Below are 22,014 nucleotides of genomic sequence, written 5' to 3' on the forward strand. Positions count from 1 at the left end.
CTGAGAGCAGAGATTTGGCTCTGCCACCATCACGTGCTGCCTGCCGGGGTGACTGGAGAGGGGGAGCCGTGAGGGACTCTGGAGGAGGGACACTGGTTTCAGAGCACCCCTGCTTAACCTGCTTCTGCATCTGCAGAGCAGATATGAGGTCCACTTTAGGGGTGCCGGAGGGGATGCGGTACGCTTACAGGCCCCAGCAGGGCTAACCCTCAGTGGGGGGGCTGGGGCAGGCCCTTCTAGATCCTAGATCCTTTGTGTGACCCAGGAGGGGAGTGACCCTCAGCTGCTGGGACAGGCACATGGCAGCACTGAGCCAGCATGCGGCTCTCTGGTTCCCGCAACCTCAGAAAGGATCTCTCCCCTCAGCCCTTCCCTGTGTGCTCACTGTGCCTCCCAGCTTGGCAGGGATGGTTTGAGCCCCCTGCCTCACTCCTCGGGGTGGAGGGGAAACACGATATAAAGAAAACAGGCCGAGGGTCTTGCTGTGTTTTCATGCTTTAATTCAGAGCTGTCTGCTGTGGGTACAACTCTGTCTGAACAGAAGGACAAAGGAGACAAAATGGAGACCCTCCCCACCTTCCCCCTTCCCGTATCCCCTGAATTCTCCATTGAGGGGATGGCCCAATGGGAGAGTATGCTGTGACTTCTTGGTACTGGCCCTCTAGGTCAGAGAAGGAGGTCCTGAGTTCCCTGGGCTCAGGCCCTCGGTAGACCCTTGTCCCAGAACTTCGTGGATGCCCACCCCTCCCCAAACGCTGTCAGATACCCTGGTGCTAGCGATGCCTGGGAAGGCTGTTCAGTGAAAAGCTAAGTTATCCCCTTGGGAGATGCCCGGAATAAACTCCGCTGGAGGCCAGCTCTCGGTGCAGAGTCCCAGCCCCGGCTCTGATTCCTGCCTGAGCCCGGAGCAGAGGAGCAGCAGGGAGGCCCAGACTCAGGCCCTCCAACTAACAGCAGCCACTTCTGGCCGCTGGGCTCCAAGGGACCAGCAGTTCAGTAGGTGGTTCTTGGGGAAATGTCCTTTAGGACTGAATCAGCTCCAGCCGGAGGCCAGGGGGGCAAGGGCCCCCTCCCCCGAGGATTTCTGCGTTAGGAGCCGAGGGCAGAAGGGCAAGGCCATGGCCCAGCAGGAGGAGGTATTAAGCAAGAAGGTAAAGGGGGAGCTTTGGAGGAAGAGCACTGTGCGGGCGGCCCCCTCCCCCGCCCCCCGCCCCCCGCCCCGGCCCTGGCCTCGGCCTCCTGCCCCCGGCCTCCTGCCCCACACTCTGTGCCCCGCGGTGCCAGGGCCGGCCAGCAGGCCGCGGTGCCCCCAGTGTTCGGAGCTGCGCGCGCAGCGCTGCCCCCCCCCGCCCCTTGCATAGATGCGGCTACTGAGCACGCACGCGCGTGCGCACCAGGGCCCGGGCCAGGGCCGCCTGCCCGCGTGCTCTCGGGGTGTGTCCCCGGGCCGGGCGCAGAGCCACGGCCTCCACTGACCCGAGGAGGAAAAGCCCGTTGAAGGCCCCAAGAGAGAAGACCCTCGACGCTGTGGGCGAGGGCCCCTCAACCCAGAGCGGCGGCCCCACTCACCTCGGGCGCGGCCCTTCAGCAGGGCGTCCTCCGGCGGGACGGAGCGGCTACGGCCCCGACCACGTCCACCGAAACACAAGACACGACAGGAAGGCCACAGATAGCAAGACACAGGAGCAGAGGGGCTGCGCGGCTCGACTGAATTCCAGTGTGAAAAATACATAGATTTCATGTTGTCAAATAGAGTCATACATTTATTTTCTCGGCAAAGCTTGGGCTACTTCTAAGGAGACACTACGCGCAGCTTCGCGAGTACACGGCACAGGAGGCTGGGTCCACGGCCAGGCCCGGCTTGGCTTTGTTCACTGCCCCTCCGTGTCACGACCCCAGCGTCTGTGGGGCAGCCCCAGCCAGGCCCCAGGAGTTTGGGTGTGGTTCGGCGAGGGGGGGGGGTGGTGCTCCACAAAGGACGGCTGGTCTGTCTGAGGCCCCAACCCGTGGGGGGAGCTTTGGAGGCACAAAGCGTGTGGCAGAGGGGGCTGTCGCCCCCATGGCTGAGCTGGCTGCCCACTCCCAGTGCATGCAGGTGCCCCCCCCCTTGACTGGAGGACGCAGAGAGGAAAGGCGGGGCCCCTAAGTGAGGCAGCAGCTGGCTGTCGGAGCAACGGGGGTGGGTGAGCAACCTGGGCAGAGAACCAGAGTGGCCCCGGGGCCAGAGGGATGAGTGAAACACGGGGTCCCACCCCCCCCAGATGTGGGGCCTAACCTCTGAAGAGTGGGAGGGGCCGCCAGACAGGTGTAAGCCCCTCAAGGGAGAAGGAGTGCGTTCATTTTGTCAAATAATAGTGGTGGTAAAACGTCAGCAGCTTTGCTGGAGGACCACATGGGGTCCCAGGGAAGGAGGGGGGACAGTGAAGGTCCCAGGCCGCCTGGCCTCAGGCTGTGAGCAGGGAGGCCGCAGGGCTCCCACCTGCCCTGCCCCGTCCCTGCCTGAGACAACCCGGGGCACCCTGCTTTGGTCGGGAGAAACATCATGGCTTCAGTATCCCATCGTGCCATCCGTCCTGCTGGGAGTCCCTCCAGGGGCAGGTAGGTCTAAGTCTAGGAGCCCTCACCCTAGAATGCAAGCAGCCCCTCAGTGGAGATGCTGGGGTGCATGAGAGCCAAGCCCCAAAGTGAACATAGTGCAAAGCAGAAGTTGGGCCCGAGGCCCCCCAGAGAAACTTCGGGTGAGCTCCAGGGGCAGTCGTCTGGCTTCTCAAAGCAGCTGAGGATTGCCGAGTCCAGCCCCGCCTCCCCGACTGCAGGACCTTGTCTCAGAAGGGCTGGAGGAGGTCCCCCCCACACACACACACAGCTGCCAGCCGCCGCCTCCTCCTCCGGGGCCCGCAGAGGCTCCAGCCCCAGCACTAGCCTGTCCGGCTCAGCTCTCATGGGAAGAACGATCTGACACAGCCAGACGCGCCGAGAGGGAAGCGGAGCCTGGGGAAAGGTCCAGGACGAACAGACACAGAAGCCACGCTGCGCTCTGCCGCCTCGTGCCCAACATCGCCCCGTCTTTCCTCCGGCCCGCGCCTATCGCCAGACTAGGCTTCCGAATCCCACAGCCGGGAGCAGCCTGAAGACGCTGGAACTGCAGCCGGGGCCCAGGGGTTGCAGACCCCGTTTCCGAGTCCTGGGCCGGTGGCCTGTGCTCTGGGCGAGGAGGTAATACTGGCCCAGAAGGCTGGACTGAGGGCAGGGGGCGGCTGGAGAGGAGGCGTGGGCGGGCCGGATCGGGACACGGGGGTGGGGGCGCGCGGGAGGCTCCCGCGGGCACCTCAGGCCCCGCCTCCCCACATCGACAGACCGGAGACTTTGGGGAGGGGGCGGTGGGCGGGCGGCCCCGTGCGGAGGTCCAGGTGGACAGGGCCGGGTGGGGGAACCTCCCCACCTCCCCTCTCTGCAGTGCGTCCCTTCGGCGTGCCTCCCTGCCTTTGGTCTCTCTCCCCTTGTCCTCTGTCACGGTTTGGGGGTGCCTTCTCCCAACCCCGACTCCCAGCCCCCTGACACTGTTCACGTCCCGAAAAAGCCACTCCCAAACCCCAAACTGAAGTAAGATGAGGCCCCCGGGGCACGAGCGGGAGGGAGAGCGGTCAGGCCGCGCTCACAGCTGGGAGCTGCCTGCCGCGGCGCTCGCGCTCGGGCCGTGTGGGCTCAGCGAGCGGCAGCTGGCCCTGCGGATGGAGTGCAGGGCCACAGTGCAGCAGCCCCTTAGCAGCGAGCTGATGTTGTAAACCGGCTGGCCCTGGCGCCGCTGCGAGCGGCAGAGCCAGGCCACCGTGGGCACGGCCGGCACCACCACGGCCAGCAGATCCACGATGTAGTGGCGGCTCCAGTAGCTCTTGGGCTCCTTCTCGGCGGCGGCCGCCTCCTCCTCTTCCAGCGGGCACGCCACGCTCACCGACGGGCCAGGGCTGCGGTTGGCACCCGGCCGGTGCGCGCTGGGCCCTCGGGTGATGGGCTCCGGGGCCTCCAGCTCGTCACCCACCGTCACCACCACGGCGGAGCTGGGGTCTTTGGGCCCCGGGGGATGGGGCTCCAGCTCTGGATCCCCGACCCCCAATTCAGGGACTGCCCCGCAGACCTGGGCCTGGGTCACTTTCTCCAGGATGGCGTCCAGGTCCGGCTGGTACTGCGCGAAGTCCGTCTGGATGGCGCGCTCCTGCATGCAGCTGGCCTGCACCCCGGCCTCCAGGCCGCACAGCAGCTTCTCGTAGGTGTTGCTGGCGGGGAAGCGGGGGCCCAGGCCAAAGCTGCTGTGCAGCGAGCCCTCCTCGGGGCCGCAGTCCACCCCCGACGACAGCAGGCTGCTGGCCTCCAGCGCGTCCGTCCGGCTCAGCGTGTCCTCGGTCAGCCCCGCGAAGCCACTGTCAGCCCCGTCCTCGGCAGAGGCCCCAGGGTGGTCGCTGGGGGGGCGGTCGCCGCAGACGGCGGGGTCACTCAGCTTGGTGTAGGTGGAGCTGCGGGTGAGGGAGCGGGCAGGGGACCCGCCGGCCGACTCCCCGGTGCCGTCCTCCTTGGCCGTGCCGTTCTGGGCCACTTCCATGCTGTGTAGCAGCGTCTCCAGCTTCTTGTTCTGGATGTTGATGTCCACGAAGTACTTCTGCAGCCCCTTGTCCTTATCAATCAGGTTGTTCTTGACCGTGTCGATGACCTGCTTGAGCTGCTTGATCTCCTTGCGCGCCTCCTTCAGGGCCAGCTGGGCCTCCACGCGGTGGCACTCCTCCTCGATCCAGTCCTCCTGCATGCGTGACAGCTGTGTCTTCAGGTCATCGATCTCGGTGTCCCTGGGAGCAGAGAAGACACACATGCTCGCTGCCCGGCCTGTCACCACCACCAAGGACAAGCAGGGGGAGGGGCTGTCACCCAGGACAGAGGGCCTGTGTGCTTCCCGGCCCAGAGCCAGACAAAAAAGCCCTGACTCAGTGCCTCCTTCTCACTCCAGAGGGGGTGAGGGGGCAGCCAAGGGGCCTCCTTCCCCCAGCCCCCGGGGTCAGGGTCGGGGGAGAAGAAATGTCTAGGCCCCTTTGCATCCTCAGCCCTGTAGGCTGAAATGCAGACGACTGTCCCCACTTAAATCCATTACCTACAGGAGACGTTAGACAAGAAAGATGCTCAGTGTATAAATAAATGCCTACTGCTATAAAAACCAAACACATCTATTTTAAAATCTTAACCGAAGACAGTAAGAACTAAACGTAAAATATCTGCCCCTACGAAAGCCGGTGGTGCAGACTGTCCTCGGGGGTCCCCCGCCGGAGCCCCCGGGGGAGAGGCAGCGGGCTGCCCTGTTTTGCTGTGGAACTTACTGCCACTATGTGGGGTGGGGGGAGGCTGCCGGCCTCACGCCTCCCCTCAGTGCGGGGGATGAAACGTGGTGGGTGCGACAGAGGAAAACGGTGACCACAGGTGGCTCTGTTTTATCCACACTGGTCATCTCTGCTTTGTATCTACTGTGAAGGGGATGGGCCCAAAGGATGGACAAGAAGGCACAGGCCGTTCCCGAGAGAAGAGGCCAGCGCCAGGCAAAGCAGACACAGGCACCTCAAGTCACAGACGAATCCGGGGTGCAGCGGAGGGAGGCGAGTTAGAAGAACATCCTATCAAGTCTGGTAGAAAAGGCAGCATGAGGTGGGGCAGGATGCGGTGAAGGCCATGAGGGTGGAGGAAAGCCACTCCTGAGCCAGCAGGTCTTGCGGGGGGTGGGGGGCAGGGCGCATCCACCCAGGCACCCCCCCCCAGCCACGCGGCCCACGTGCCCCACGTTCACGGAAACGCAATGCACGCAGGGCTGACCGTCGCTCAGGGTGAGGAGCCCAGCAGAGGGACCATCCCCGATCAAGCACCGTGTGCTCTGCGGAGTCAGATGGGAGGGTCAGTTCAGGAAATGAGGCCAGGAAGTGTGCTCTGCAGAACGTCGAGGGGTCCGGGCTGAGGGGCTGCGGTGGCTGGCAAGGTCAGCAATGCCATTATCTGGGAAGGGGCGGACTGGCCCGCCCACCCGGACACAGCCCTGTGATGGCAGCGGGGAACCAGAGTCGCTCAGAGTGGCCATGACGGACGGACCACTGGGCATGGGGGCCCTTACTGGGGTTCATTCTAGGGAAACCTGCCACACTGACGCCGAGTGCCGGGAGGGAAGACCTGCTTGGAGGAAGGGGTTGGGCATGCTCCGTGGGGCTGGGCCCTGCCCCTCTCTCCTTGGAGCTGGTGGGACCCCAGGCCAGGGAGCTCTAGCTTCCCCACCATGTCTAGGACATTACAGTTGAACTGAGCCTTGAAGGATGAGTTTGCCCAGGGAGCAGGATAGGGGCAAGGCCATCTCAGGAAGTGGGGACACAGCAAACAAAAGCACAGGGTGTAGAAGCTTCTTTATGGAGAAGGTAGGTTACGGCAGGAGATGGGTATCAAAGTGAACACACGGAGCACGTGTGGCAAAGAGCTGTCACGGGTCCCTGCGGGACTAACAGGCAGAGAGCGGCCGGGGATTTAAGGTGGGGCGCGTCCACGCCAGGGGAGCGTGCCCAAACCACGCGGGGCAGATGGTCCGCCCGAGCCGCTGGGCCAGCCCCAGAAGGGAAGCCAGGAGACGGGCTGTCTGCTTCCCGAGCCCATGAGTGCAAGTGGCCAGGCAGACCCAGGGCATCACCTAGAAGATGATGGGAAGTAAAAATAGAAATGCCAGCTCGACAGAGGAGGCCACAGAATGCCACCTGTAACTTCCCATAGTTCAGAACCACAGCAGAGCCAAACCGCATCGGCTGCTTGGCAAAGCTCTGGCCACGGAAGCCGCGCTCATGCATATTACATGCTTCCGTTTATATGCGGTGTCCAGAACAGATGAATCCAGAAAGACAGAAAGACGAGTGGTTACCAGGGGCCTGGGCCATGACTGCTACCAGGAATGGCCTTCCTTTCTGGGGTGCTGAGAATGTTCTGGGACCGGATACCGGTGAGGGTTGCGTGATTCGGTGCCTATATGAAACATCGCTGAGTGGTACGCTCGAGAGAGGGGAACTGTACGGGGTGTGAGCGACATGTGCATCACCCTGCATAGTTTTACAAAAAGAGCAAAGAGGAAAGCAGCCATGATCGTGTCGGCCTGCCCCGGCCCCCAGTGCCCGGGGCAACTCAGTCGGCTGCATGTTGGAACGGACACCATGCAGAGGAGATGGTGAGGAGTCAGAGGGCAGCGCTGAAGCTGCGGTCATAAAGATGAAGCCGGCGGCCCAGACAGGTAGCAGCCGAGAGGGTCGGGATTGCCCCTCAGGTCCGGAGAGTGAGCTCAGAGGGGGTCGCGGGGGCTCCCGGGGGGACCCCTGGGCTGAGTAGGAGCTCGAGAAAGGTTTCTCATGATCTCCCATTGTCTGTAAGTACATGAGCAGAAAGGCCTCTGCGGCCTGAACCGGTGGGCCAAGAGCCCCCTGGTGACTCGTTGGGCGGAAGCAAAGGGGCCGGGGGGTTGTTTCTTGCCCCGCAGGGAAGGTGAGCCAGGAAGAATGCCCGGGGCTCCTGCTCTCCAGCTGGAAAGGAGCCAGGGGACAAGAAGTGGCCCAAAGGGGCCGCCAGGCTCAAACTGAGAGAGCACTGCCATGGGTGTGGGGAGGACCAGCAGGCCGGCCGGGAGAGCAGCGGAGGGGAGGAGGTGGATGGCTGGGGGCTCTAGAAAGGGGCTCCTACGGGCCTTTGCCGGAAGGGAAAGGGCAGGCTGGGTGCCGGGAAGCCCTCAGCCACTCCTTCCTCCCAGAAGTACCCCGAGGCCCTGGGGCCTCTGAGCGTGGAGAGGGCAACGTGTCTCCAGGGCTGCCTCTGATGGCAGCTCACCGGTCCTGCAGCCGGTCCTGGGTGTCCTTCAGCCGGGCCTTCAGGTGCCGGATGCACACCTCCTTCTGCTGCAGGGGGGTCAGGTACTGCTCCGGGGTGGGGGGCTTGACGCCGTGGTTGTCGCTGCACAGTGTGTACTTCATGGAGCGCCTGCAAGGGGACACGTGTCAGCCGGGAAGACGTCCCTCACCATCCTGGTCCCACGGCCACCAGATGGCTCCGGGCTAGGCCTCCCCTAGCGGCCCGTGTGGGCCTGAGAGCATCCAGGCCTTCAGGAAGGCGGGCTTTATTAAAGCTCTTCTGAGTGAAGACCACAGTGGGGAGCCCGGGGCTCCCCTAGTTATGGGTGGGGATGCATGACAGAGCAAGCGCATGGCCTGGCACCATGTGGGGCATTCCACTGATGCTGCCATCTCAGTCCTGGGCGGGGGTGGGGGGGTCCCAGAACTCCGGTGTCCGGTCTCTGAACCCAGAGAACGAGGTGGGGGCCAGAGGCTGGGGGGGGGGCCTGCGCCTTCCCTGTGTAATTCTCCCAGGGCCTGCGGCAGCGGGGTAAGGACTCAGCCCTGTGTAGGAGGGCGCACCCCCAGAGCGGAGAGCCTTTACTGCCCGGCCTGCTGGGCCCTGGGGGGGACCGGGAGCGCAGACACACGTGTGGGCGCAGCTGTCTGCAAACGCACTCTGGTGCCCTCCTCACTGTGCTCACGTACACACGGGCTCCCACGAGCATGCACATGCCTGGTCCATGTGTGCCTGCCCACCTCCGTGTGTACACGCCCGTGCCCGTGCCTCCCCACCGCCCTGCGGCCACCCTCAGGGACATTCACAAGGACCAGCACAGCAGCCCAACACACGGGTTCACACAAATGCAGGTGCTTTCCACCCCGCCCCCGCACACACGCGTGCTCTGAGGGCACACACACACACACACGTGTGAACACCCACCGGCTCCGGGCATCCCCTCGTTCACAGCTGTGCCCTCAGGTGGCAGCAAGCTGGCTCCACATGCTGCCCAGCCTGGGGGGGGCACAGACATGTGTGTGTGTGTGTGTGTGTGGTGAGCACACCCTGGTCTCAGCACTGCACAGTGGAGGACCTCTGGCCCAGTGGAGGAGTGGGGAGGGCCAGGCCTTGCACCCAGCGAAGGACAGCACCCAGTTCCAGCGTGCTACGGCCCAGGTGCCTCAGCCCACAGCTTCCTGCTGCTGCGTGTGCCAGGAAGCCTGCCTGGGTCTCGGCCTAACAGTTCGGGCAGGCTCTCACACAGCCCACCAGAGGCCCTGTGGCCACCCAACGCTGCTCCTTCAGGGGACGCGGAGCCCCGGGGTTTAGGGAGGGGCAATGACACCCACAGGTCTGAAGACAGGCCAGGTTTGCTGAAGCAGCCGCGGTGAAGGCAGTTTGAAAGGTTCCGCGGGAGCTGCCTAATGTTTACGGAGGGAAAGTATTCATAAACCATCAGCCACTGCAGAGAGCGTGGGGCTAGAGGTGGAGAGAAAGAGGCGGATTCTCTTCTACTGACTCACCCCGTGGTCCCTAGGTTTAACTCAAGGCCTATCACACGCCAGCCTGTTTTCCGCGTGACAAGGGGCAGAAGGGTGGCGCGGGTCGGAGCTGGGGACGCCCCGTCTGTGGGCCGCCGTGCCAGGACTCGGGCTAGTGGGGCGCGGAGCTGCGGTGAGTGAGAAGGGGCTCCTCCCCGGGCCCCGGACAAACCAGTTAAACTAGTACAGGTGAGAATTAGAGAAGAAGCTGTTCTCACTCTTCCCATTTGCTTTCATGAGTGGTTTTTTCTAATATAACATTTCACACTCATACATTTTTAGTCATTAGCTCTATCTTTGTGGAAAAAATATATAAATAACTGAGAAGAAAATACTATAATCCGTGGGTCTCCGCTGTTCCTGCCTCAGAACACCTGTTTGCACTGAGGCCACAGCCGAGGCCCCGCTGCTCGCCCATAATGGCCACCATCCACATGGGCAAGAAGACCCTCCCATGGGGGCAGTGCCCAACCTCAGGGCTGGGACAGTCCCTTGTGCTGCAGTTATGATGTGCACTGCAAAAATCTGCTACTAATGAGAAAGTGTTCAAGTTGCCAGTCGTATACTTTGCAAAATGTGAGCGCATCATCCTGCTCACACCCCTTGCACTCAGGATGGGGTCCCAGCCAGGAGGCTGGGGCATGGGTCCTGCACGTGTGTGTCACCCATCATGTGTTGTCGAGGTGGAAAACTCTGAGAACGGCTGCCTCAGCGTGATCTGAACATCACTTCACACCAATGACACCCTCTCCACTGGAAGGGCAAGACTAGCCTTCCCACGAGGTGCTCTGGCCGTGGGAGCCGCAAGCCAGCCTTGGTGGCCCAGGACGCTCATGTGGGACCCAAGTCCTCATGATGGCAGCTACCAGTTCGGGCCACCTGCAGACATCAACTCACCGAAGCCTGCGGGATGTTAGCCCCACTTGACGGATAAGGGAAAGACTCAAGGACTGGAAGTATGAATGCCCAGCCTGCGCTCCCCAAGCTCTGGGCTCCTCTGGGGAATCAGGATGGAGTGCTCACCTTCCCTTCACCTGCCTCCCCAGCCTGCTCTTCCGGTTCCATCCCGCCTCTCCGGAGCACACAACATAGCATGTGCCACATTGCAACACACTCCGCCTCCCAAATCTGCTGTACTTCCGCCACCGCGCAGGTGGCCCCCCAAGGAGAGCAGGATGGCAGACGCCCGAGTGGCCTGCCACTCTCCATTCTTGCCTTTCCCCCCAAGAGAACCCCAATTCTGTGCACGGTGGCAGGGTACCAGGGACAATGCTGGTGCTCCCTGCACCACCTGGCTGGCAGCCATCACCCAGTCCCATGTCTCAGTGCCAGCCGGCAAGGTGTAGACAGAATTCCTGGGGAAGTGTCCCTTCTCAGAAAACATGAGCTTCTTGTCGGGGGGGTGGGGGGTGGCCCTTCTACCTTCTTCCTTCCTGGCCCTGATGCTGACCTGATGCCTGGAGGTGTAGGAGCCTCTGGTAAGGGCGAGGACAAAAGCTGTACCCCAAGGACGGTAGAGCAGGAAGATGGGACAGGGTCCCGGAACCTTCAGGGAGCTGCCTGCCGCTGGGCCCCGGTTCTGAAAGCATCACCCCCAGCTTGTGCAAGGCCCTGTCTTTGGGACAGGGAGTCCCAAAGTGTACAGCTGGGCATCACCCTTCCCTCTCTCAGGCAGGAGCTGAGGCTCTGGGGGGAATGGGCTGCTGGAGGTCACACAGCCAGAGCTGGCCGGTCCCCACCTGCGCAGCCGGGGTGCGGGGTGCAGGTGCATCGCTGGCCGGGCACGGGGAGTGGTTACCTGGGCGTGGGGCTACTGTCGCTGCCCTTGCAGGAGCCCGAGTTGCTGCTGCTGCTGAGAGAGGAGGTGCCGTAGGCGTCCCGCACGCTCACGGGGGGGGAGGTGCGCCTGGAGGCAGGAAGAAGAGGCAGGTGCTCGTTCGGGCTGGCGGGCAGCTGCGGACACTGGGCGAACACCGCCAGGCCGCTGCGGCCCAAAGGGCCCCCGCTGCAGGGTCACGGGCCGGGGAGAGAAGCAGAGGGGAGAGGGGGACGCACAGACAGGGGTGACAGAACAGACAGCGGAAATCAAGATGGAAAACCAGGAGGAGGCTGGTCCTCCCGGCTCCCCAGGACAGGAATGGAGGCTGGTCCTCCCGGCCCCCCAGGACAGGAATGGAGGCTGGTCCTCCCGGCCCCCCAGGACAGGAATGGAGGCTGGTCCTCCCGGCTCCCCAGGACAGGAATGGAGGCTGGGCAGGGCCGAGGGTGGGGTCCCATCAACCCTCGCCCAGGGGTCCTCCACTTCCAGGGTCCCCCCGAGCCTGGGGGCTGATGCAGGTGGGGCAGAGGGGGCACGCAGGGGTAGGGACAGGAGGAGGGGCACGCACAGGTCAAAGGGGGGGCCAAGCGAGCCAGAGTGGAGGACAGCACCAGTCCCCCCTGGTCACTGCGAAGCTCAACAGCAATACTGAGGATGGCATGGGTCCAGTGGTTTACTGCTTCGGAGAACTTTATATCCACTGTGTCCCTTGAGCCCTTCAGTAGTTCCCGGAGGAGGTGAGTGATAGCAAGCCCATTCTAAAGCCGGGAAAACTGGGGAAATGACTTGCTCAAGGATACACTGTAAGTTCGGTGGCAGTGGGGGCAGAGACCCTCCCTCCTCCCGCCCTCCGAAGCCAAGGGGACACTCACCTGCGGGATCCAGCAGAGGCCCGTCTACTGCCCGGCAGGGACATGGCCATGAGGCTGCGGGTCCGGGTGAGGGGCGGGATGGGTGGTGTCCCCGGGGCTGAGGAGAGAGGGCGCGTTGGGGGTGCCGCGGGGAGGGCCGGCCCAGGCCATGTCATCCTCTCGTTAGGGCCGCTGCCTGGCATGGCTTGTCCTCTTACCCTTTAGCAGGACACCCCAGGACCGAGCGAGGGCCCGGTAGGCCAGGCGTTAGCCACAGCTGCCTCCGCCAACGAAGTTAGCACACTCCTGCCCCCTGACTTAAAATCTCGATCGTCAGGGCTTCAAGGGCAGCCAGAAATCATAGATCCAACCCCGCGTTCTCCAGATGATTGAACGTGGAGAGAGAGCTTGAAGGCCTTGACCAAGGTCACAAGGGCATCGGGGCAGGGCCTCCCGACCCCCAGCGCAGCACCAAGTCCTCTACGCTATAAGCCAGGCCCCCCGATCCCTGACTCGGACCCCAACCCGCGCTGGACAATCCTCCCTCCTCGGTGGGGGCTGCAGGCTGGAGGACTCCTGGAGCAGGACCAGGAACCCCAAATTAGGCTGGGCTAGTCTTGACGTCACCTTCCCAGAGCGCCCGTTGGCATGTGGCTTGGGCCTTCCTGTCTATAGGGGAGACAAGACAGACCAACATACCAGCACATGTGTAGAAAGACATATGGATACACACGAATGTGAAAAGGTACTACGTCCCTGCCATTCCAAGACAGGCCGCACCCGTCTCAGGGAGCATGCTCGGGATCTGCCCACGATGCAGGACATGCAGCCGGGCCCTCCCGCATGCATGCGGCACACAGGCATGCCTGCACCCATCCATGCAAACATGCATGCTGACTTCGGCATGTGTCAGGACCTCAGAGCACAGGCTCAAAGAAGATAAGGAAGGGGGCAAATGGGTACAGAAGCCCTCCTCTGGGGGTGGGGTTGGTGGGCTGGAAGGAGTAGGAAGTGACCAGGCCTGTAGAGACCCATCCTTGGCAGTCTTGACAAGCAGGTAGAGGCTTAGGCTCCAAGGGCAGCCCTACAGGGGTTGAAGGAGGGGAGAAGGCCCCTGTTGGGCTGGGCGTTGGCTGTTATAGGAAGGAGTCCTATCCTGGGCATCATCCCAGAGACGGAGGGGCCTGGGCTCTTTGCAGCCACGAGTCCTGTGCCAGCCCCAGAGACCCCTGTTCCCTCCTTCCATGCTCAGAGCAGGGACTAAGGACAGAAGCCTGGGTTAGTGGAGACGTGGCCAAGGACACCGTGCCCCGACCTTTCCCCATGCTGGAGAGAAGCGGTCACCGAGCCCCGCTGCGCACAGACCCCGGGCCAAGCACATTACGTACAGTGCACCATTGGTTCCTCCCAAAAACCCTATAAGGAAGTGCTGTGATTAGTCCCCTTACAGATGAGGAACCTGAGCCTCTGAGAGGGAGGCACGCACCCCAGTCACACCCCCAGCGTGTGGTTGGGCCAACAGGGGAACCAGACCAACACCAGGTGCCCAGGGGCTGGGCCTCAAACTCTGGAGTCCCCTGGCTGAGCGCCACCCCTTCCCATGTCAGGGCCTCCGGGGAGCCTGCTCATCTTGCCCAGTGGTGGGGCTGCCTCCTGGGGGGACAAAGGTACCGCTCAGGTGGCCTGTTTCCTGGCTGTGACACCAAGCGGAGCCTGTGCCCCTGGAGGGCCCGGACACAGCCGGCATTGTCTGCCCAGAGGTATTGGGTGCCGGGCCCAAGAGCTGCTGACACCAGGCCTGTGACCTGAGTTGCTCGCCCCAGCTCGGGGAGGTGTCCCACCCATCGTGCCCCGGTCACTCAGGCACAGTCGGGCCAGCCCCTGGAGGAGGAACCATAGGACCACAGTGCTCCCCGCACTTGTCAGGAAGGCCACCAGGGGCTCCACGCCTCCTGGCATGGCTTGGGGGGCCCAGAGGGGCGATGTGTTATCACATTTATCACATCTGGGCCCGAGGTGGCTGAGCTGCAGGGCCAGACAGACCCTGGCTTCTAGTCCCAGGCAGCCTGGCTTCCCTGGCAGCCTCCTCCCTTCCCTTCTTGTTTTTGGGAGGTTGCACTGAGGGGGTGGTGCCTGCAGGAGGACAGCCTGGCAGAGGCAGGACTCAGGTCGGAGGACCGGCCTCACTCTTCTGAGCCAGCTTGGGCCAGGGTTGCTACGGAGCCTGGAAACTCCAGGTGGAGTCCCAGGCCTCTGTACGGGGAGGCAGGCAACATGCCCGGTTTGCCTTGGAGCCGAGTGTGGCCTCAGTACAATGAGGGCTTTGTCTCAGCTGTCCCTGCTCCTACCTCGCTTGACAACCCCACACCTCCCTCCTCTTGTGCTCCCTCTTCCTTCCTCCCTGGCCCGGGGGGTGGTGGTAGGGGGACAGGGGATAGTGTTTGTACCTGGATGGACCCAATGGTCTCCTGGGAGGCCAGACTGGCCATTCCTCCGGGACAGAGACTAGAGTGGCATTTCCCGTGCTGGGATGGGACTTTGCAGGCAGGGGTCCCTCATGGGAGGGCAGAAGCCACCCAGGCCCGAAGGGAGCCACCTCTCCAGGATCCTACTCAGAAGGCCGCACGTGCTCTCTCCAGTCCTTCCTCCACTTCTGGGCCCCAGAGAGGAGGCAGGTTGCCATGGCATATGTCGCCAGGCCGCCTGCCTGCTCCCCTGGATCCTGCAGCCCTGTGCCCAGGCCGCCAGAGGCTGCTACTTGGAAGGGAAAGGAAGGCGTACCTTGGGGAGCTGGGCTCAGAGTCTCTTATCACCTCAACACCAGAGTAAAGCCAGCCCCTTCCTCCAGCCTCCCTCCACTTCCCCATCCTGCCCGCACCATGACAACGCTGCTGCACGCCCCCTTTGATCAGCCCCTCACACACACAGCAGGTTCCCGAAGGCCTACAGTGGGGGTCCAGGGGATACAGCGGGATCCGGGGAATGGGAGACAGAAGGATGCAGAAATAGAGTCAAACAGATCTGGGCTCAAATCCCAGCTCTGTCACCCTCCAGGTGCATGCCTTGGGCAGGTCACGCCACTTCTCTGCATCTCAGCTTACTCATCTGTGACAGAATGCACCTCGTGGGCTACTGTGGCAGGATAATGCATGTCTGGGGCTCAGCCCAGCACACAACAAAACACACACTCAAAAGCGGGAATCGCCAGTATCTTGGAAGTAGATCATTGCAACACGATGTGAGCTTCAAAACAGAAACACATTCAAGGCATCATGTGACCTCTCAGGGGTCAGAGAAAGCTTCTCCAAAAAGAAATTTACACTGGGTCTTGAAGGATGAATAGGAGTTCGTCAGTCAGAGAAAGCAAGTGGGAAGGAAGGAGAAGCTGGGCAAAGGCAGTGAGTAGTTCAACGGCATGACAGCCGAGGAAACCAGGGTGCCTGGTGCGATCAGAGGCACGGTGGAGGTGAGGCTGCAGGACGAGGCAGCACCAAGCCACACAGCGCCACCTAAGGCAGGATCCTGTTGTCCTGTGGGCAACAAGAAGCCAGGAAGGGCCTTGGAAGGGGGGGGGGGGGGCGGGGAACATGATCAGACTTGTAGTTCAGAAAGCCCCTGGGTAGGGGGCCTTTGTGGAGTGTGGCTGGGCAGAGTACGGGCAGGGAGACCAGGTAGGTTATGGAGACCTCCCAGGTGAGACACGAGAAGAGTCTGGGTCAGGGCGGCAGCAGAAGCAGCGGAAGCCATGGAACCTCCAGATGCAACAGGGGCCCCCGATTATATAAAAATTGGGCACAATGCTTGATTCTGGCATTCAAGGCCCGCTCCTCTATACCCCTGCCCCCGTGCTCTCAGCGGCCCCCCAGAAAGGCCCCGTCAGTCACTCCCACAGCTCCACACGGGCTGTCGGTCCAGCCTGCAGCCCGCTCCCTGCCCTGTCCTCATGCACACATCACACGCCTTCTGCAAGCCTCTGCCCTACGTGTCTTCTCCCCTGGACTTCTCCCATCACTCACGGTCGTGACCACTCAGCATGCCATGCCTTGGTTCGAATCTCAGGGAACACCACCCTCTGGGAGAGTTCATAAAAATAAACACAATCAACACACAACTGTTACTGACACAATGGTCTAAGCAGGCACGTCTGGGAGGCCAGGAGTTGGATTAGATGGTCTCTAGGACACTTCTGGATCCAACCTTCTCTGATTCTGGGCTGTTAATGAAATGATGGACTTCCAACGAATGCTTTCTTCTCCTTCCGTTACTAGGGCTCCTGGGTTTCAGCTTCCCCCCCTGCAACATGAGAAAGCTGAATTCTTCAAAGACTCAGTGGCCTTTTACTCAATCAGCATGTCATGGGGGAGAAACCAGGCACTTGCGTTAATCTAATATTCTAGCTAAGTGAAAGTCCCCGTATGTACTAGAAATGATTTTTTTGCAAAGACTCGGCCATCAGTAAAAGAAGAAAGCTATCCTGAAATCCAAGGGAACAGAACAATCTGTGTCTCATGACTCAAGCCTCTGACAGCTGTGGAAAGCAGAGCCTTGCGATCCACAGAACAGAACTTGGGGGGGGGGTCCTCTCTCTGCCAAGGCAACATGAGAAGGCAGAACATTCCTCCCGGCAAACAGCAGCGCGCCTGGTGCCCCTCGAATGTCAAAGCTGGGAGAAGCAGGAGGTGGAAGGCTGGCCTGGGTCAGTGCCAGGAGCCGTGCTCTGTGTCTCAGAGGATTAGTGCTCCTGGGGCTCTCCACAGCCGAGGAGCTCAGTAAACCCTCCACTGGCTTCGTGACCTCACCGGCCCCCACGGTTGGCTGCACCCTCAGAGAAACGGAGGACCTTTCTTCCCGAACTTGGGAAGGGGGCTGCGGTGGCACTTCTCCAGCTCGCTGCCTGTGCCTTGCACAAGGTGCCCTCGGCGCTGGACCAGGAGCTGGGAGCAGGACAGACAGCCGCCGGGGGGCTGACCGAGGCCAGCTGGACCCGGCTGAGGGCTGCGAAGGCCACTCCACAGGAGGCCTTCAGGGATTAGACTCGGATTCCCGTCCTTGGAGAGCATGGAGCCCCAAGCCCCGGGGGCTGCAAACCACCCAGAGAATTTGCCTCTGGGGCTGTGGGGGTGGGGGGGGGATGGGCTCAGGGCTCCTTCCCCTCTTTGCCTGCAGGGACCCCCTCCCGCATCCGTTCCACACAGGCGAGATCTGCAGTCAGATTGCTGCTCTAGCTAAAAAGGTTTCGCAGCTAAAATCTCTGTACTGTGTATTTTCCACAGTGAGCCACTTCACATCTAGAAGGATGGCTATTATCAAAAAGACGGACAATAACCAGTGTGGGGGCGGGAAGGGAGAAGCTGGAGCTCTCATGCCCTGCTGGTGGGAAGGCGGGGCGGCCTAGGGAAACAGTGGCAGTTCCCCAAAATGTTAGCCGTAGAGTTACTGCATGGCCAAGCAATTTCCCTGGTAGGTAGATACCCCGAAGAACAGAAAACAGGAGCTCACACAAAAACTTGTTTAGGAATAGCAGCACTCTTCACAGTAGCCGAAAGGAGAAGATCAACCCAGGAGTCCGCCAGCGTCCAGGGAATGGATGAACCAAATGTGGTACGTACAGCGGATGGGGTATCAGTCCTAAAAATGCCCGGAGGGACACCTGCCACAACACGGGTGACCGTGAAATATGCCAAATGAAAGAAGCTAGACACAAAAGACCACACATTGTCTGATTCCATTTATATGAAAGGTCCCTAACAGGCAAATTGGTGGAGACCCAAAGTGGATCAGTGGTTGTCAAGGGCTGGGAGAAGGAGGGAGAGGGCATGATGGCTAGCGGCAATCTCTTTTGGGGAAGAGGAAAATGTCCGGGAATTAGATAGCGGTGATGGATCACAACTCTGTGAATATATTAAACCCCCCTGAATTGTACATTTTTTGGGGGGGGCACTCCTTTTTTAATTAATTTAAATTAATTAATATATAGTGTATTAGTTTCAGAGGTAGAATTTAGTGATTAATCAGTTGCATATAACACCCAGTGCTCATTCCATCACGTGCCTCCTTAATGCCCATCACCCAGTTACCCCAGCCCCCCACCCACCTCCCCTCCAGCAACCCTCGGTTTGTTTCCTAGAGTTAAGAGTCTCTTATGGTTTGTCTCCATCTCTGATTTCTTCTTGTTTCATTTTTTCCTCTCTTCCCCTATGATCCTCTGTTTTGTTTCTTAAACTCCTCATATCAGTGAGATCATATGCTCATTGTCTTTCTCTGATTTACTTATTTCGCTTAGCACAATACCCTCTCGTTCCATCCACACTGTTGCAAATGACAAGATTTCATTTTTTGATGGCTGAGTAATATTCCATTGTCTGAACTGTACATTTTAAAAGGGTGGATTTTATGATGTATGAACTTTTATCATAATAAAAAACACATTTTTTAAACCTACATAATATATATATTTTAAATGAACAGTTGTAAAAGGACAGGCCTGGTCCAAAAAGGGGAAGGGAATTGCCTAGGGTGGCCCGGCCAGGTGCCACGGGGTGAGCACAAAAGAAGCAGCCCCTCCAACCCTCCGCCTGACTTCATGCAGCCGGCCCTGGGAGCTTTCCTGGCACTCCTGACTCTGGGTCAGCCCGGAGGAGACAGGAGATGGAGGATGCCCCTTTTGAAGTTCTGTGTCTCCACCAGCCCATCTGATCCTCGCCTGTCCCCTGTGCAGGGAGGCTGGGTGGATGCTGTTCCATCTGACACGTGGGAAACCTGAAGCCACAGAGGTGGCAAGACTGCCCAAGGTCACACCTTGGACTTCCAGGCTGTTGGCACCCGCATTTCTACTGCATCAGAAGGTCTCATAATACAGTGGAAGTGGGACACATAGCATTATGCTGCACAAGAGAGGAGAAATCTGCTTTCCCAGAAGATTCTAAGAGTGTGGTGGAAGAGAGGGGGTGATAGGGTGCTTCTACAAGGTAGGACACCACCAAAACAGGAGGTAAGCAGAGCAAGGACCAGCGTTAAAAAAGAAATTTCTCATGTGCCTCTCCCCTAGCCAGTGTCTCTCCCTGCACCCCCTGGTACCCAGGCAGAGGGCAAAGGAGAAGCCCTCACCATGAAGACCACCGTTCTCACTTCCTCAGCAGAAGCAGCATCCTGCCTCTTAGCCCAGAAGGGCTCAGTGAGCCCTCCTCCACTGAGAGACCCTCAGCATCTTCCGGCCACCTCGCCTGGTTCCTCTCGGTGACCTTGAGTCTCAGCCACCGTGCATTTGGTGGGAGTCACCCTTCTGACCCCACCTATCTCTTCAGGCAAGGGAGCGGACTGAGGGATGGCTGGGGAAGTCCTGGGCCATTGGAGGACTGAGTGTTTCCAGCTATTTCTGTCATGGCCTCCCTCCTGAAGGGGGATCTCTCTTTGCCCTTCTACAGAGAGAGTCTTTGCTTTACCACCACCTCGGGCTCATCAGAGCAGGCCCAGAAATGACTCTGAAATTCCTAGCACCTTCTCCCAGGCCAGCTGCCCCAGGGTGGCCTCCTATATTGGAAGGGGGCGGCAGGGAACAATGGCTTCCATCCCGCCCCCCCCCCCACCAGCTGCTCCAGTGCTGCCTGTCTATAGACACCCACGGGGAGGTAGGGGAGCCAGGGGGCTCTGGTGCTGGCCCCAGCTCAGTGGCTTCCTGGCAAGTGACTCTGGCAGACGGAGGTCCTCAGCGACCTTGGCCGCAGCATATGCTCTCCTGGGCTTCCTGGCTGATAGAGCTGTCAAACCTGAGCCTGGCTCCTCTCCCTACCCTCTCCTCCCGAACTTCCAGCTCTAAAGCATCAGAGGAAGGGGAAGATGGCGGGGCCTCCACGTCTAGGGACTCCCCCATTGGTCCAGGTCTCCGCCTGGCCCCCTTCTCCACTCCCACATTTACCCCCAAGTACCAACAGGGCGAACACGCTCTCAGAAGTCCAGAATGGAAGGGATCCTGGGTAGACTTTGTCATGACCTATCATCGTACAGCGAGAAAACAAAACCCAGAGAGGAGCCTGAGATCTGTCTGAGGTTTGTGTCCAGCACCAGGCTGGGAGCCCCACTCCTGACGCCAGTGACGAGCCCCCACCCCTTGCCCTCATTTGAATCCAGGCAGAAGTTCTATGAAGTAAGAACAAAAGGTAGCTTTTTGGATAAAAAAAAAATCATGGAAGAGAGGCCTAGAGGTAAGACAATGTATGTCCCACCCACTTCAGGGCAGTTCATGATGGCACATGATAAAGCATACACTGAAACCGGGGAGGGCAGAGGGGGTGCCACAGCATGATGACGACGCACCGTGGATGAGGTTCAGACGCAGCTCTGAGCTTCCTGGTCACCAATGCAAAACAAGAAATTATGCCCAGTCTTCTTGTTCTCGTGGTTATGGGAGAGCAAGAAGCAGACCAGTTCTCCAGGAGACATAAGGATCTTAAAGTGAATGCTACAAGAGACACTTCGGCATGGGATTTGCGGTGGAGAAGGACTGCCCCCGGGGAACCTGCAAGTTCAAGGAGAGACAGTGCCCTCAGAGCCTACCCGGGGTGCCCTGTGTGTGCTGTGCTCCGCCTATGGGAGGCTGCAGGACACATAAACACGTGGGACACAAGAATCGAAGGGATGTGAGCCTCTCATCCCCTCTGCCTGGGACCACAGCCCCTTTCCATGGAGACAGCCCTTCCCAATCCGAGATCAGAGGGCTTCCATCTTCCCGGGACCCACATCACCTCCAGCTGCCTCTGGCTCGCCCTCCCTCCCTCCCTTCCTCCCTCCCTCTCTCTGGGCATTGCCTCACAATCTAGTCCAACTGCCACACTTTCTTAGCAGAAAAACGCAGACTTGCCAAAGGCCACGGTGTGAGCTGCGGGACGGGGACATGAGACTGAAGGTGGGTCAGCTGATTCCCATCCCACCAACCATCCTGGGCACGCCGCTCCTGTTGGGAGCCAAGTCTCATCCAGATCCTTGAAGCTCCCGGGGGCTGCATGCGGGGATAATAGTCCTGCTTGCCCAACCGTTCCTGTTTGAGCCCAGGAGCCATGGCCCCCTGCACCCCCTTGTCAGCACGCTTCATCTCTCTTCCCAGGGCCCCTTTCCTTCCCAGCTGCCGGCTTCCCTGCCATCCTCAGCAGCTGATCACTGTCTGGCTCATTTCCAGCGGGCATTTCCCGTATCAGGCCCAATTCTTTCACCTTCGCTAAGGTCTGGAGCCTTTGGTGGGGCCCGGTATGGCTCACACTTGCTATAGGAGGGTGGGTAACTATAAACCCTTCTCTCAAGAAGTCTTCCCTCTCTGGAGGGGCTGCCCCACCCCTTCATTTACCAAAAATGAGCATTTAAAAATGCTTTAAAAGGGAGATTCTGCAAACATCTATGTTCTATTTTGAAAGTCCTCTGAATGAGGTTAAGAGACTTAATAATCTAAAAGAAAGGAACCATGGTTTTGGCCTCAAATATAGCTGGATTTGAATTCCAAACTCCACCACCCATTATCTCTATGACAGTGGGACTTGACTTCTCTGAGCCTTTGTCTCTTTATCTGTAAAATGGGGCTACTTCTAGTTGTTGCGCATGAGCACTGTCATGGTTAGTGAGAAGGTCACTAAATGCCTAGCAGGAGCCCAGTTTACGGAGAGCATTCCACAAACAGTAGTAACTGTTTATTAACCTAAATCTAGTCTTCTTTTAATGTTATTCATATATATTACATCTTTACCCCAGTCCAGAGTCTAATCTGAAATATCATAATAGCTTGTATCTCAGGGGCTCCTGACTACAGAATCATTTATATACACTTAGGTCCAGGGGCGAAAAGAAAGAAAAAGTCACAAACCAATCATTGTCTACCAAATGGCAGAATTTCAGGACATTGCCACTTCGATCTAACAGAAGGTCTTAAAAATGAACGTGT

The 22,014-nt window shown here is 59.8% G+C and overlaps 1 protein-coding gene across 2 annotated transcripts; it reads right to left on the minus strand.

The window, feature by feature from the left end:
* Positions 1 to 3,655: 3,655 nt before the first annotated feature.
* On the minus strand, positions 3,656 to 16,124 carry SNPH (syntaphilin). 2 transcript variants are annotated; one of them, XM_088026259.1, is made up of 5 exons: positions 16,106 to 16,124; positions 12,111 to 12,207; positions 11,218 to 11,424; positions 7,876 to 8,025; positions 3,656 to 4,838 (listed from the first exon to the last, which is right to left on the minus strand). In XM_088026259.1, the coding sequence occupies exons 1-5, from the start codon at positions 16,122 to 16,124 to the stop codon at positions 3,656 to 3,658; spliced, it is 1,656 nt and encodes a 551-aa protein (XP_087882385.1). The 2 variants fall into 2 exon arrangements, with proteins under 2 accessions (XP_087882385.1, XP_087882384.1); XM_088026258.1 differs by lacking the exon at positions 16,106 to 16,124 and having other exon boundaries at positions 12,111 to 12,292.
* Between the last annotated feature and the right edge of the window lie 5,890 nt (positions 16,125 to 22,014).

Source organism: Eumetopias jubatus, unplaced genomic scaffold (genome assembly GCF_037043125.1).
Source record: "Eumetopias jubatus isolate StellerSeaLion01/CBP00866 unplaced genomic scaffold, mEumJub1_p1.0 scaffold_9, whole genome shotgun sequence".
NCBI lineage: Eukaryota > Metazoa > Chordata > Mammalia > Carnivora > Otariidae > Eumetopias > Eumetopias jubatus.

Bases quoted from the DNA above. Each gene is read 5' to 3' on its own strand.
- SNPH (XM_088026258.1), bottom strand. From the start codon at position 12,292: ATGCCAGGCAGCGGCCCTAACGAGAGGATGACATGGCCTGGGCCGGCC. The intron at 11,425-12,110 runs GTGAGTGTCCCC...GTGACCCTGCAG, and splicing joins GCCTCTGCTGGATCCCGCAG to CGGGGGCCCTTTGGGCCGCA. The intron at 4,839-7,875 runs GTGAGCTGCCAT...CTCTGCTCCCAG, and splicing joins CAGGACCGGCTGCAGGACCG to GGACACCGAGATCGATGACC.